Here is a 16459-nt window from a genome sequence, read left to right as displayed (position 1 = left end):
GAGCTAGCTGGTTATTAAATGGGCAAGCGCCAGGGCAAGGAGGAGGCAGCATCGACAGATCCTTCAGCCAGAGCGTGACGGGACCAGATTTAACGTCAGGCTGGAGGATGCACCGAAGAGGCAGGACTGGAGGAGGACGGGGATGGAAGCGATCATGTCAGAGAGTGTCGCAATCATCCACATGAGATGCGGTCATGGTTTCAATGAGGTTCCGGGCAGTGGGGATGAAGAGAAATCCACAGAGGATGGGGTCATTTATGGACGGTCTTGAGCTCATGGCCACTGAGTCGATTTTGACTCCTCTCGCTATAGCGGAGCAGAACTGCCCCTGGGGGTCCCTGAGCCTGTCCATCTTTATGGGAGTAGAAAGCCTCCTCTTTCTCCCTTGGAGCACATGGTGGTTTTGAACCGCTGACCTTGCAGTTAGCAGCCCGGTGCGTAACCCTGCGTGCCACCAAGGCCTCTTCTCTAAAGAAGACGTAGAGGGTGAAGGTAATGCAGGTTTAAGGCATGGAGTCCTTGGGTGGCATAAGTGGTTAAGCACTTGGTGACTATTCAAAAGGTTGGAGGTTCCAGCCCACCCAGAGACCGCTCAGGGTCACAGCCTTGACAACTCTCAGAAACAGTTCTCATCTGCATGCCTGGCCTCACCACCTCTCGGTTTGGACTCGCCAACTCACAACAGAGGTTAGGTCAGCTGACCCGGTGCAGGGTTGTTTTTTTGGTAACAGGAAAGGAACATATTTTGGGAGGGGGGCAGTTCTGCTTGAGACATGCTACAAGTGAGATTTCCTGGGAATCCACGCAGGGATATTGAGTAGACAGTTGAATACGTATAAATAAAACTCTTTTCATTTGTTTCTGAGGGGCAGGAGGTGGGTCGTAGGGAAAAAATGGAAACCAGTTGATGGGATGTTGATTCTGACTCATGGTGGCTCTGTGTGTGTGTGTGTGTGTGTGTGTGTGTGTGTGTGTGTGTGTGTGAGAGAGAGAGAGAGAGAGAGAGAGAGAGAATGAGGATAATGGGGCTTCTCAGGGTTTTCAATAGCTGATTTTTTAAAAGTAGGGATCACCCAGACCTTACTCCTGAGATGCTTCTGGGTGGATTTGAACCTGAAACCTTTGGGTTTATAGCCAACTGTCTTATGAGGGTGTCAACAATTTGTACCACCTGGGTATTATTACCATTAAGGTGGCAAGTGTTGAGGCAGGTTTGAATTGTGAAGAAAGAAGTCAGAAGCGAGGACAAAATGGAAGGAACAGGCCAGGCGATGGTGGCTGGAGGCACTTCGAGGACATGGAATGGGCAGAAGACACATATGTATGCCGGAGGAGGGGGTAGGGGGGAGAGGGCGACTACCGTGTTAGGAGAGATCTCAGGGTTTGGAGATTTCTTGATGTCCCATAACAGCATATTTAAGAGATCAGACATAGAACTGTCTTTTAAGTTTCTCTTTACTCCACAAAACAACGAGTGAAGTGTTAGACATATAATATACAAGTGTCATTTTCCTTTCATGGGAACAGGGACTGGCTGTGGAAAGCCTAGAGGCTGCAATTAGATTAGCTTATCACAGAAGGATCATTCCTCTGGGCCCTGGCTGGTGAGAACCTTTGGAGAAAGCATCATTTTAGACACCTGAGTGTTCTGGATAGCTGGAGGTTTGTGTCCTTTCATCTCCAAAGCTTTTAGAATTATAGGTAACATCAGGATCAATAAGCCATTGGGCAGACCTGAGGAAACGCTTGAGGGTTAGTATATAGATTTTGTGGCATTTATTTTGAGTGCTCTTTTTAGTTACTGATTTTTAAATCTATTTAGGCCGGCACTTTGCTATCTGACTCCAATCCATCTTTCTAGATTTAGAGTAGGCAAATAGATGCATAGTGACAGGAAGTAGATTAGTGGTGGCGGAGTAGTAGGTTCCCCGTGGCTTACTACCTTAAGGTCAGGAGTTCGAAACCACCAACCGCTTGGCAGGAGAACATGGGGTTTTCTACTCCTGTAGAAAGTTACAGTCTCAGCCACCAACAGGGTCCATTCTACTTTACCCTCTAGGGTCACTGTGAGTCCAAAATGACTTGTTGGCAGTGTGTTTGGTTCGGTTAGTTTTGTTTGCTCGGTTGTGCTCCTACACTAAGCTGTGGTTTATTTATTCTTTGTTTTTGGTAAAAAACAAAAATGCATTTTCACGTTGTCTCTTTGTTAACAATGGATATAATGGACAAAGGGAATAAAATTTCTATGGGCAAAAAAGAAAAATCGAACCCATTGTTGTTGAGTGGATTCCTACTCATGGTGACAGATGTGTTACTGAGTTGAACTATTCCATGGGGTTTTCTAACTTCTCTTTTCAACATTTATTTATTTATAGTCTTGCTTGTCTTTATGGAGGTAGATCACCACATTGACAGGACTTTATTCTGTGATGCCTCTGGTTAGATTTGAACCACGAGCCTCTCTGTTAGTGGTCAAGTGCAACCCACATGTCCCTCCTGGGACTCTAGGGATGGATACACATGAGAAATAAGACCAGCCAACCATATTACTCTAATCTACTGAATATAAAATAAGAAAGTAGAGCTTGTGGCATTCTGTGGAGATGAAGTGTGCTGACATGTACAGAGTACTGAGCCTCCTATTCCATTGAGCACATGGTATTCAAAGAAAGCAGACTGTGAAATTGTGAGGAGAGGCAGCCCTTGCCCCTGGGCAGCCTGCCATGTTTTGTTTTACAGCCACACCTCCTAGAGCAAACCAAACGGCTCTCCCAGAATCTGTCAGTGGACCCGTTCGATGAGCATAATGACCCCTTTCAAAGACAGAGGGCTTTGAGCGCTGTAAGCATCCTCACCATCACCATGCAGGGTAAGCCAGATTTCAGCATCCTTACAGCCAATAACCAGTCCCCCCATAATCCCTCTACAAAAGGGACATTTTTTGAATCTACCCACTCAAACTTCCAGCAAAGACTGCTTTCCCATGCCTCCTTAGAATATTTAAACAAAAAGACTTGGTAGAAGTGGCCTTTCCTGTGGGTGGGTCTATGTTGAGCCAAGCACTTGGGTCGTGGGGAGAACTGGTCAGACACCAGGTGATTGGGACAGTGAGCACAGGCCCTTGTGCCCTTGCCAGGTTGTCACAGGCCGTCCCCGTGACAATGAAAGTTAGTCCAAGAAGAGAAGACCTAGAACTTTCCAGAGAGTGGCAGGTGTCAATCAAAATTAAAATCAGTCATCTGGCAAGAACTTTGAAGTTCTTACTACGTCTGATCAACGGGATTCACAGCATGCAACAGGGGTCCACCTAAAAGTTTGGTGTTTAGGGGCCAAACTCAGGACCTGGTAATGTTGGGGTTGAAGGGATTCCTTGACTCCCTAATCTGCACTTTCAGCAGCAAAACCCAGCTCTGAGATGTCCAATAAACATGTAAGGATGTTATTTATCTGACCGTTGCGTGGTAGTTATGTGTGGGAAACTCTCTCTTCTGAGCTGTGATGGGTGGGAAAATCACCTGGGCAGCACAAGTCCCTGCTCTTCGATAGGATGGGCCCTATCATAAAACAAGTGATGCTGGGGGAGCGGGACGCAGTAAACTACTCGGGAAAACAGCAGCTAGAATGGGTCAAGAGATACACACTCAGGTACTCTTTCATTCTCCATCTCTAGAACAAGAAAAGTCACAGGAGCCTTGCCTCCCGTGTGGGGAAAACCTGGCATCAAAATACCTCATATGGAATTGCAGCCCTCAGTGGATATGTGTGAAGAAGGTGTTGAAAACTGTGATGACTGACCCCTTTACTGAACTAGCCATCACCATCTGCATCATCGTCAACACCATCTTCCTGGCCATGGAACACAACAAAATGGATGAAGGCTTTGTGAACATGCTGAATAACGGGAATCAGGTAACCCTAGAACTTTGAACACAGGAAGCATAATTCAAGATGTGAGTGATGACTCTTTTCCAATCGACACATGGCATCAGTGGCCGGGCCTAACCTAGCTTTTGCACCCTCTTGAGTGGAGTAGAAGAGAAAGTGACCTGTGATTTTATTTTCACCCAGTTCCTTGCCCTCATTGGGTGGCAAGACCATGCTGACAAGCCATCTGGACACTGTGTTGATCCTCTAGGGCAGTGGTTCTCAACCTCAGTCATGCCGCGACCCTTGAATACGGTTCTTCATGTGGTGGTGACTCCCAACCATAAAATTATTTTTGTTGCTACTTCATCACTGTCATTTTGCGACTGTGATGAATTGGGCGACCCCTGTGAAAGGGTCATTCGACCCTCAAAGGGGTCATGACCCACAGCTTGAGAACCGCTGGTCCAGAGGCTGTCTCCCTCTGAGACTTCTGTAATGCCTGCAGCCCACTCTCAAGAGCGTGTCTCCAAAGGGCCTCAGCTCCTCTTCTCACGTTGTCTTTGCTCCACCCTAGGTGTTCACGGGCATTTTCATAGCAGAGATGTGCCTCAAAATCCTGGCACTGGATCCCTACTACTACTTCCAGCGCCGCTGGAATGTGTTTGACTGCATTGTGGCGATTCTGAGTTTTGCCGATGTGATGACCTCCACCAAATGGCCCTTTTTCCGCTCCTTCAGAGTGGTAAGAGCCTTTCTTTTTAAAATTAAAAAAAATCGTTTTATTGGGGGCTCCCCAGCTCTTGTCACAACCCATCTATCCATGGTGTCAAGCACATTTATGCATAGGTTGCCATCATCATTTTCAAAACATTTTCTTTCTACTTGAGCCCTTGGTGTCAGCTCTTCATTTTTGCCCCCTCCCTCACCCACCCGGACTCCCTCTCTCATGAATCCTTGATAATGTATAAATTATTTTAATATTTCATGTCTTACACTAACCGCTGTCTCCTTTCACCCACTTTTCTGTTGTCCATCACCCAGGGAGGGGGTTGTAGGTAGATCATTGTGATAGGTTGCCCCTTTCTCCCGCCACCTTCCCTGTCCCCTCCTGGTATCACCACTCTCATTATTGATTCTAAGGGGTTTATCTGTCCTGGGTTCCCTGTGTGGTGAGCTATTATCTGTACCAGTGTACATGCTCTGGTCTAGCTGCATTTGTATGGTAGAATTGGGGTCATGATAGTAGAGGGAGGAAGCATTCAAGAACTAGAGGAAAGTTGTGTGTTTCATCAGTGTTTACTGCACTCTGATTAGGTAGGAGCCTTTCTTATTTCAGCGTGTGACGTAGCTGCTCCTGTGGACAGGAGTCTGGAGTGGGATGAATGGCCAACTCTGCTTTCACTCATCTTGTGTCCATCTCCAGAACCCCAAACCGCCTCTCTGCGGCCACTCAGTTCTTTAATGACCCTGGAAAGGCCCAGGGCGTCTTCTTCTGGGGTGCTCTTCCTAACCTCATGCAAGGATTACCCTTAAGGCCACTGGAACCAAAGTTGTGAACCTCGGGGTCACAGTGAGAGTCCTTTCCGCCAGGTGGCCTCACCTCTGAGCTCAGCACGGTTGGTGAAGACCACAGACTCCCAGGAGTGGGTCAGGCCACTGCCAGCGGGGGCCATCTCCCCACAGCCTGCTGGGCCATGTGGCTTCTGTGGCACCAGCTGGGAGGCATCCTGCCAGTCTTTGGGAGGCCTCGACGTGGGCTGGCATGGAAGAAGGCACAGAGGCGAGGCGAGGACTGTCTTTAGGGGGTGTGCTGCTCGGGGGTGGGATAAGACAGGGCCGGGAATGAGCAGAAAGGCCAATAAAGCATGATGGACCCCAGGAGAGGTGTGGAGAGAGAGCGACAGAGGAGTCACACCTGGTCAAGGAACTGGGACAACGCCGAGACAAACTTTGTCTGGGGGGGAAAAAAAAGATATTTAACGACTTGTGTGTGATTTGGGGTGGGGGGTGGGGGCAGGGAGAGCATGGATCGTATTTCTAAACCTAGGACACTTGATTCAGGTACCTAAGTGTACATTTCTTTGTACCTGAGTGGTATGTAGTATAATGCTGCTCTATGGAGGTAGGTGGTTGCTGTGGTTGTGAGAGGCCACTGCTTTGGTTCAGACTCAGAGCTCTGCCCCACATACCACAGAAAGAAGCACTGTCCCGTTCCACGTCATCCTCACAATTGTCATTACATCCGAGTCTTGTGGCAGCCGCTGTGTCGAGCCGTCTGGAGAGGGCCTTCCTCTTTTCCCACTTCTCTTGAACTTCACCAAGCCTCATGCCCTTTTCCAGAGACTGGCCGCTCCTGATGACATGTCCACAGTAGATGAGACAAAGTCTCACCGTCCTTGCCTCTAGGGGGCACGCTGACCACACTTCCTTGGAGGCCGGTCAGTTTGTACTGCTTTGGGCAGTCAATGGCGCGTCAACGTTCTTTGCCAGCACCGTGATGCAAAGGCGATTCAAAGGCATCGCTTCTTCTTCCATCTTCCTTAGTCAAGGCCCCACTTTCATATGCATAGGAGGGCACTGAATGTAGAAATTATCAAAGGTTTGTGAGGGAGGGTGGGAAAAAAAACTGAGGTCCTCAAGGGCTCAAGTGGAAAGCAAATGTTTTGAGAATGATGATGGCGACAAATGTACCAATGTGCATGACACCATTTATGGATTGTGACAAGAGCTGTATGAGCCCTGTGTAAGTCTGGGTAGACTAGAGAACCAAATCCATGGACACACACACACACACACACGTATAAGGAAGAGATTTATATACAAGAGCAATTGTACATTAAGAAAACATCCCAACCCAGTCCAGTTCAAGGCCCTAAGTCTGATATTAGCCCATATGTCCAATACCAATCCATAAAGTCCTCTTCAGACTCACGAAACACATGCAATGAAGTCAAATGCAGGATGGTCACAAGCCAGTGGGTAGAAAGTCTTTGGGTCCAGTGGCATTGTGAGCATCTCAGCGCTGGCAGGGGTCTCTCTGTGGCTTCTCCAGCTTCAGAGGTCTGGTTGCGTCCATGTGGCTTGTCTTCTGTAGTGTCTCCCAGGGAGTCACAGAGAGAGAGAAGTGTCTCTCCTGCCTCCAAGAAGGAAGTACCAGATTTCCCAGTATTCTCAGGTGAAGGTCATGCCCACACAGAAGTCTCATTGGCTATCTCCAGATTGACAGCCCAGACTCCACCCCTACACTCTTCATCCTTAAATTGACACCAGATTAGGTGACTACCACAAGCCCTCAGTGAAATGATTAAAAAGGAAAAGAAAAAAGAAAACGCCATGACTTGGGTCAAGTGCACCTTAGTCCTCCAAAGGAACATCAAAGTATGGTAGGGTGAGACAAATGGTTCCTCTCCCAACCACTCACCAAGAAGTTGGCAGTTCAAACCCACACACCCAGAGACCCCTCTGCCGAAAAATCTGGTGATAGACCTCACCCCCTCTGAAATGCAGGCGGGGTTCCCATGAGCAGAAGTTGACTTAGCGGCAGTAGCGTTTCCACTTTTAATGAAAGTTGTGTTGACCTTTGGGAAAGCAGGGCTGTATTTGCGTTGCCATTGTTCGAGCTTATCACAGCCAGCCTCCAAGGTGAAGAGCACTGTGGCCTTGTCTGTGTGAGAGACTAGACCCGCATCTTTCCCTGGACTGCACTCATCACCCTCTGCAGAGACAGCGGCGGCTCTTCTCTTCAGGCAAACATCCTTCTGGTCTGCCACCTTTTTGTCGCTATATGCCTGGTGCCTACAGGTTTGTGCTGTGGGGAGAAGCTGTTCATTGCTATCGACAGTTAATAGAAGCCACACCCAGGAAACGTACGGTTAGGTTTGCTCTAAGGCAATCATCTCCTACAAGATCCATGAAGTCCCACGGAGGACATTTCTCCATGAGAAAAGTTGTACTTACCCAAAGGGTCTTTCTCCTGGGACAAAGCATCCTATTTCTGTCATCAATATTATGTAGTTTGGATTCAAACGTGTGGCCTGGATCGTGTCATGGAGGGTGTGGAAAACCTTTCCTTTGAAGGCCCAGATAAATATGTTCAGTTTTATAGGCCTGACAGTCCCTGGTGCAGCCACTCAACTCTGTCATTACAGTGTGCACACAACCATACCAAAGAAAGTCAGACACTTGGCCATCATGCAAGTTCCAGCCCATGACAGTTCCATGTGTTACAGAGTAGAACTGCCCCATAGGGCTCCTTACAGAAGCAGAATGGCATGCCTTCTTCCATAGTACACAAGGGGGGGCTTGAACTGCTAACCTTTAAAAGCTGATAGTGAAGCAGAAACTGTTTGGGCCACTCAGGAACCTAAAAGAAGCCCTTAGGTCTTGGTCAACATTATCAGCGAGGCTGTGGTTCCATGGTCCTGTATTTATGGACCCGGGAACTTTAATGTGATGTACTTTTCATGTGTCCTGAGATAGTCTTCTTCTTTTGATTCTTTTTCAACCATTGCAAGGTATACGAAGCACTCTTAGCTTCTAAACTACACACACACACACACACACACACACACACACACACACACACACACAAAACAGGCAGTAGGCTAGATTTAACCCTTGGGTTATGGTCTAGTGACTATTGGTCTATTGTGTAGAATAAAACAGCATTCCCTTTTTATATACAATGCATGCTCAATATACAGCAGGATTCCAAAGTTCTTTTCATCTTAAAAAGTTACAATAAATGATTTCCATTTGCACCACAAAAACTTTTCACTTATTGAGTATTAGACTCTGCTAGGGAGTTGATAAGGGAACCCTGGTGGTATAGGGGTTATGTATTGAGTTGCTAACATAAGGTCAGTGGTGTGAACCCCTAGCCACTCCTCAGGATAAAAATGAGTCTTTCCACTTCTATAAACATATATGGTCTCAGAAACCTTCAGGGGCAGATCTACTCTGTCCTATAGGGTCGCTACGTCCAAATCAACTTGATAGTGATGGGTAAGGATTTGAACTTGGAAAGATTTTTTTTTAAATGCTTGGTTTGGAAACATGTTCATGTTTTATAGCTAGGCAGATGGAATTTGTCCTTCACTGGATTTTCTTCCATTTTTTTGTTTGTCTGTTTTTACAGCTGAGGGTCTTCAAGTTAGCCAAATCCTGGCCAACGTTAAACACGCTGATTAAGATCATTGGGCACTCCTTTGGAGCCCTTGGGAACCTGACGGTAGTCCTGGCCATTGTTGTCTTTATTTTCTCAGTAGTTGGCATGCAGCTTTTCGGTACCAAGTTCAATGCCAATATTTCTAACTGTAGCCTGACAAGCTTATGTCCCCGACGCTGGCACATGGAAGATTTCTACCACTCCTTCCTGGTGGTGTTCCGAATTCTCTGTGGGGAATGGATCGACAACATGTGGGAATGTTTGCAAGCAACTGAAAACTACTTGTGCATCGTTATCTTTCTATTGATCATGGTGATAGGAAAACTTGTGGTGAGTATCTTAGATTTAAAAAAATATATATGTATGTGTGTGTATATGCATATAGATAGATAGATAGATAGAGTAAATAAAAGCATTGCCTTCTTTCGTAGCACTTGAAGAATAAAAAATCATTAACTAAAAATGTAATGCCCAAATAATGATTTAAAATCTCCATTTGAATTTGGTTTGAGGAAGTAAAACAAACTTGAGACACATCCTCCTTAGGGCATCATGATCCCTGTGGCCAATGTCCCAATATGTGTCCCGCTCCAGATGGCTCTTATAGGATGATCATGTTCTCTTTGCCCGGGATGGGCTACGGCAGGGGCTTCTGGACCCTTGCCTTCATGTCATCATGGAGCCCCTGTTTGGGTTTCAAACTCCCCTCCCCCATATAGTTTCTCATTGTGTAAATTGGCTCGAGTATGGGTCTTTGTTGGAAGCACAGATACTTACACAGAGGGTAACAGGTCCATAGGAGCTCTGGGGTGTAGTGGAGTAGGCGATGAGTTGTGATCCAATAGGTCGGCAGTTTGAGACTACCAGCTGCTCTGTGGGAGATAGCCGGGCCTATCTAGTCCCATAAAGAGTTCCAGCCTTGGGAGGCCACAAGAGCAGTTCTACCCTGTCCTGTAGGATGCTACAAGTTAGCATCAACGCGACGGCAGTGAGTTGAGTTTAAACTGGTCTCTGGGTGGTGCAAAGCATTTACTCTTGACAAGTTCAAACCCACCCAGAATCTCCTCACCAGAAAGGCTGAGTGATCTGCTTTGGTGACTATCACAGCCAAGGAAGCAGTCCTGCTGTGTGACATTAGGGGGTGTTCATGAGCCAGAATCACTAGATGGCAGCAGGTTTTTGTTTGTTTTTAATTCGATAAGGACCAGTGACGATGAGGATGGAGCGGCACCAGACTGTGTTTTGTATTGTTGCGCACAGAGTTATTGTGAATCAAAATGAACGTAGAAGCACCTAACAGCAATAACAAGGAACCCTGGTGGTGCCGTGGTCACAAGTTGGACTGCTAACTGCAAGGTCAGCAGTTTGAAACCACCAGTCGCTCCATAGCAGAAAGTTGAGGTTTTCTACCCCCATACAGAGTTAAAGTCTCAGATAAGTAAAACTTAGGTACAGCAACGGGATCCATCATTCCCTGGGGAAGGTTGGGGGGCAATGAGTGAAAAGCAAGGAAGCTGAGGAAGAAGAAAATGTTCTAAAATTGGTTGCATTGATGATTGCTCACCGCTTCTTAATACGATTGTACTATTGAATCGTATGTGTGAATTATATGTCAATTAAGCTACTTAAAATATAAAAAGCAATAAACTCTTGCAAATCCACAGGGCTGAGCTGCCACACTGCCCATAGGGTTGCTATGAGCTGCAATCAACTTAACAACAGAGTTTGGCTCGAGTGGTTAGCGATGATAGCAAGTGAGGAGATAAAGACAGGAGACACACAAGACCTTCCAAATCAAGTTGGAGCTAGTCTGCAAATGTTATCAACGACACATGATGGGTTCCTTCTGACCCATGTCCATCTTGTTGACCTGGACTCACGCTGACTCGACTCCCGTAGGAATGAAAGCATGCTCCTTAGGACTTTCAATGCCCGATTTGCTGGAATTAGAGCACAAGGCCTTTTTTTCTGAGGCACCGCTGTGTAGTCTTGAGCCTCCAAGCTCTGCTTAGTCAAGCACATTCCCTGTCTGCACCACTCAAGGGCACCAGCGTTGGCCTAAAAACAAATAACCCCAGCCCCCTGCCTTCCAGTCAAGTCTGACTCAAAGCAATCCTCTAGAGGGCAGCGCTTTATAGAGCCGAAAGCCACATCTTTCTTCCGTGGAACGGCTAGTGGGTTCAAACCGCTGACCTTGTGGTGTGGTTAGCAGCCCAACTCATAACTCACTCTAACTGGAGCTCCTTCGCTTTATCCTAAAACACAAGCTCACTGCCATCAAATCAATTTTGACTCATAGCGACGCAGTCTGACAAGGTAGAACTGCCCCTGTCAGTTGCAGAGACTGGAACTCTTCGCAGGAGTAGAAACCACCTCTTTCTCCCACTGAGCAGCTGGTGGTTTCCGACTGCTGGCCTTGCCAGTTAGCAGCTCACCTCAGAACCCCCTCTCCCACCAGGGCTCATCCTGGTCCTTAAGTACCTAATAAATGGTGGCTATGGATGGAATTATGTCCTCGTCAAAAGTTGTGTGAGACTCTAAACCTCATCAATGTAACATGGTGTGGAAATAGGGTCTATGGACCAGGGAATCAAGCTAAGATGAGGTCAGACTAGATTAGGGTGAACCCTAAGCCCAATGACACTCCTCTCTGAAGGGTGTGTGTTTTTGACTCGGCGAGAGTCACAAACAAAGCTGTGTCAACACCAGGGTTGGCATCACCAGTTCAAGAATGCTTGGTCTCACCTCTCCCACTGTGGACTCCCTGTCGCACCAGATACAACAGAATCCTTAGTTGTATTTGCTAACACTTTTATTCATCGAATAATATGTAAGAAATATAGATACCTTAAATGTGGTATTTCTTAGATAATATGAATAGTAACAACAAAATTGTGTTATAAAATCTTTACATTGAATTACAACGGTATTAGTGATTGAGTGGAGGCTTGAAAAAAATTTTCTCCTTTCTCTCTAATTATTACCACGGTCACACAAAAATTTTTTGTGGTAAGAAAGTTCACAAGTACTACTTATCACAGGATTGTAGCTAAAACCAGAGCATTAGTCAAAATCAGTTACTATAAAAATGTCAACAACAGTGAGAGGTAAAGCTTGTGCTTGTAGCGAGCGCAGACACAACCAAGCGATTTGAAGCATCCTTGGAAAAAACAAAACCAAAACAACAACAACAACAACAAAACGCCACACTGCCATTGAGTCGAAGCAGACTTATAGCGACCTTATAGGAAGGAGAGGGTAGAACTGCCCCTATAGGTTTCTGAGACTGTCACTTTTTAAAAAATGATCCATTTAAAAACATTTTTGCTAGTCTAATTTTTAAAATGTTTTTAATCATCTTATTGGAGACTTGTACAACTCTTATCACAATCCATACATCAATTGAATCAGGCATGTTTGTACATTTGTTGCCTTCATTCTTTTCTAGACATTTACATTTAATTTCTATTGAGCCCTTGGTATCAACGAGAGTGTACCTCTTTAGGGGACGTAAACAGCCTTATAATTGAGTAATAATGATAGTTTGGGCCAGAAGACATTACAATAAATAACTCACTGCCATTGAGTCCATTGCGACTCAAAGCGACCCTATAGGACAAGGTGGAACCACCATTGTGGATTTTGGAGACAGGACTGCTTTGTGAGAGTAGAAAACGTCATCTTTCTCCCCAAGAGCAAGCAGCCAGTGGGTTCAAACGGCTGACCATGCAGTTAACAGCCCAGTGTGTCACGAGGTCTCATCTAAACACATTTAAAAAACAAAAAAGCCCAAACTCACTACCATCAAGTCAATTCTGACGTATGACGACCTTCAAGGACATGGTAAAACTGCCCCTTGTGCGTTTCTGAGACTGTAACTCTTCAGGGGAGTGAAAAGTCTCATCTTCTTCCTGTGGAGCAGGTAGTGGATTCAAACCGCTGCCCTTGCTGTTAGCAGCCCAATGCTTAACCACTATGCTTCTAGGGCTCCTCCAGGGCACACGAGATGGTGCAAACTGCACATTGATGTAGTGTTTTCTATTCTTGTAGGCACATCAATACATGTAAGCTGAACTTACGAAAAATGTTTTTGTTGTTATCACTACAGGGATATATTAAAATTAAAAATGTGGCCTGAAACACGGCACACAAAATGCTCTAGACAGCATTTTTGTGTCATCGCCGCTGACCATGCTACCTGGTGCCATTCACCACACCCCACCCCATGGGCACCTCCTCTGTGACACCCCTGAAACCGAGGACTGTTTTGAGAAGGTCGTGGTGATAAATTGGAACGCGTAGGCAAGAAGCCGAAAGCAGGAAGCTAGTGGGGTCCCCTGAATTGAAAGGCAGATGTGAGTCCATAGAGGAGTTGCACATTTAGCCCACGCTCCTCAGCTCCCCCACAATGCCTCTCAGGGGTCAGAGGAGCTGCATATAGAGATTCTCCACAAAGGCCGCCATCTCTCCCACGACGCACACAGAAGACTATGCAGTGTTTTGGGATATCAGATTCCCGGCCCTGTGGAAAATGCCGGCACAAATGCATGCTCATGTTCCTGGCTGGTCCCCGGGGAGTGTACCTATTTGATTGTGCCGTATGGTCACCCAGGTCTGATCTACACACACACCTCCTGCTTAGAGGTAGACAAACTGGATTGGACTGTTTGTATCTCTTTCCATTCACGTTTCCTTTGACCCTGTCTTGCCGGCTCTATTTCTTTTTCAGCCCTTGCTCCATTTATTTTATAGCTGCACGTGGATGGGAGACAAGGGACTGAGAGGTGTCCGTTGACTCTGTCTGGGGTCTGGGGGCAAAGTTGTTCTGGAAGTCAGCTGTGCCTTTTCGTTGGCTAAAGGTTCCAATCTCCCTGGCCTCCTTCCAGGTGCTTAACCTCTTCATTGCCTTGCTGCTCAACTCCTTCAGCAACGAGGAGCGAGACGGGAATGCAGAAGGAGGGGCTAAGAAGACCAAAGTGCAGCTGGCCCTGGACCGCTTCCACAGGGCTTTGTGCTTGGTGATGCGGACGCTGCGGCATTTCTGCTACAAGTGGTGCCGGAGGCAACGCTCAGCCAGACCAAAAGAGGTCATGGGGGATTCCGCATCTCAGAGCAAAGATATCATTCCCCTGGTCACCGATATCAGAAGGGGTCCCGGGACACTGGAGGCTTTGGGTGCCCCACCCTTGCCACCCAAGGCTGTGGGCGATGGGCAGGAGCGGACCTGGTTGGCCCCACTTGCTGAGGAAGAATGCGATACCGAGTCTCCTGATGGCAACAATCCACAGACTTCCCTACGACCCGAAGCTGGAAAACAGGTAGGAAGGTTCATACTGATACTTGGAAGTGGTCCAAACCTGGCATTACCTTGGCATGCTGGCTGGCTGTCCTGTTCTGGGCACTGGGCAGGGCTAAGATGGGTCTATTAGACGGGGTAGCTGCCCCACAGGCTTTTCAAGGACTGATCTTTTTCTTTTTTTCCCCTTTCAATAAATCATTTTATTGGGGGCGCTTACAGCTCTTAGCACAATCCATACATCCATGCATCAAGCACCTGGGTGCATAGGTTGCCGTCAGCCTTTTCAAAACATTTTCTTTCAACTTGAACCCTTGGTATCAGCTCCTCTTTTTTTCCTTCCTGCCCCACTCCCACCATCGTGACCCCTTGATAAATGATCAATGATTATTGTTTTCATATCTTACACTGTCAGCCGTCTCCCTTCACCCACATTTCTGTTGTCCGTCCTCCTCGGGGTGGAGGTAGGGGGGCATTATATGTCGATCCTTGCGACTGACCATTTTTCAGTTAGATCGCCAGGCCTTTCTTCTGCTGCATGGAGGGATGGGTTCAAATCACCCAATTTTTGAAGAAAGTCGCTGAGGGTAAAACTGTTTGAACCACTGAAGGGAAGGGGGAGGCATGTAAAGAGACAGTCATGGGAGCCCACTCAGGCCGGACAGGGGTATGGTGTGGAGAGGGGACTCTCGGGTGAGGGGCAGTGGGAGATGAGGCCTTCCAGGGAACGTGGGAGTGAGGGGCACCCTAAATAAATGACTGGGGATGTGATGCAGCAGGAGCAATTCCTATGTGCTCTGGCAGAGCGGAGAAGTGCGGTGATTAGAAACATTCAGTTACCTTGCAAAGGTTTTTCTTTGGTAATCATTTTGAAGTACAGGAACGTATAAGACCCCCCCTCCCAGCCTGCATCCAATCATGAGAGATGATGAGGCAAATATCCGAGACCCACATACGGGGCCTCAGGATGGCATCCCTTGTTACACGTGTGCCCCATACCGCTACATGCCATTTTGGCAGGAACACCACAGAAGAGATGGATAGGAGACACATGGCCGTGACTCGGTCTACTGCCTGTGATGTTAATGCTGGTCTGTCTCCTTGGCGAAGATGATGTCCGCCAGTTTTTCACTGTAAAGATACCACTTCCCTTGTAGTGATGAATAAGTATCTTATGGGGGAGATAATTATTTCTCATCTAACTTTCATCCACTAGTTTTCACACCCACTGATGTTATTGCTTCCCGTAAAGATATACACCCTCGGAAACCCTCTAAAGGAGTGGTTCTCAACCTTCCTAATGCTGCGACCCTTTAATACAGTTCCTCATGTGTGGTGACCCCCAACCATAAAATTATTTTCGTTGCTACTTCATCACTGTGAGTTTGTTACTGTTATGAATCGGGCAACCCCTGGGAAAGGGTTGTTTGACCACCCCCAAAAGGGGTCGTGACCCACAGGTTGAGAAGCACTGCTCTAAAGGGTGGGTATAAGTTGGAATGGACTCAGTGGCAGTGGGCTTGGTTAGACGAACTCAAACTCACAGTCACTGCCCTGGAGCCCGTTCCGACTCATAGCATCTCTGTAGGACAAGGTAGAACTGCCCCTGTGGGTTTCTGTCAGTCCGGTTGACTAGAGAAACAAATCTAGGGACACTCATATGTATAGGAAACAGTTTTTAAAAATTTTTTATTAAAAGATCATTCTATTAGGGGCTCATACAACTCATCACAATCTGCACATACATCATGTGTCCAGCACTTTAATACATATGTTGATTTCATCATTCTTACGACACCCACTTTCCACTTGAGCCCCTGGTGTCAGCTCATTTTTCCCCCTCCCTCCCCACTTCCCCTTCTCCCCAAACCCCCGATAATTTACAATTTATTATTATTTTATCATATCTTACCCCATCCCACATCTCCTTCGCCCACTTCTCCTCTGTCCATCCCCCAGGGAGGAGGCCACATGTAGACCCTGTCCTCTGTTCCCCCTTTCTCCCTCTCCTTCCCTCCACCCTCCGGCCATCGTCACTCTCTCCACTGGTCCTGGGGGGGTTCATCTGTCCTGGGTTCACTGTATTTCCAGTTCCTATCTGTGCCAGTGCACCTCCTCCAGTCCAGCCG

The 16459-nt window shown here is 47.0% G+C and overlaps 1 protein-coding gene across 1 annotated transcript in view; it reads left to right on the top strand.

Annotated features, from left to right (window-relative positions):
* Positions 1-16459, top strand: part of SCN11A (sodium voltage-gated channel alpha subunit 11) — a 95131-nt gene that overhangs the window by 31179 nt on the left and 47493 nt on the right. The window contains exons 11-15 of the mRNA XM_013006140.2: positions 2740-2869; positions 3671-3909; positions 4442-4609; positions 9005-9364; positions 13921-14352. Coding sequence (XP_012861594.1) covers positions 2740-2869; positions 3671-3909; positions 4442-4609; positions 9005-9364; positions 13921-14352 — 1329 coding nt within the window. The remainder of the gene's footprint in view (positions 1-2739; positions 2870-3670; positions 3910-4441; positions 4610-9004; positions 9365-13920; positions 14353-16459) is intronic.

The sequence above is a fragment of the Echinops telfairi genome, unplaced genomic scaffold (assembly GCF_000313985.2).
Source record: "Echinops telfairi isolate 266 unplaced genomic scaffold, ASM31398v2 ScPeMD7_4225;HRSCAF=4972, whole genome shotgun sequence".
NCBI lineage: Eukaryota > Metazoa > Chordata > Mammalia > Afrosoricida > Tenrecidae > Echinops > Echinops telfairi.
Note: the sequence above shows the minus strand (reverse complement) of the source record. Positions and strands in the feature narration are given on the sequence as shown.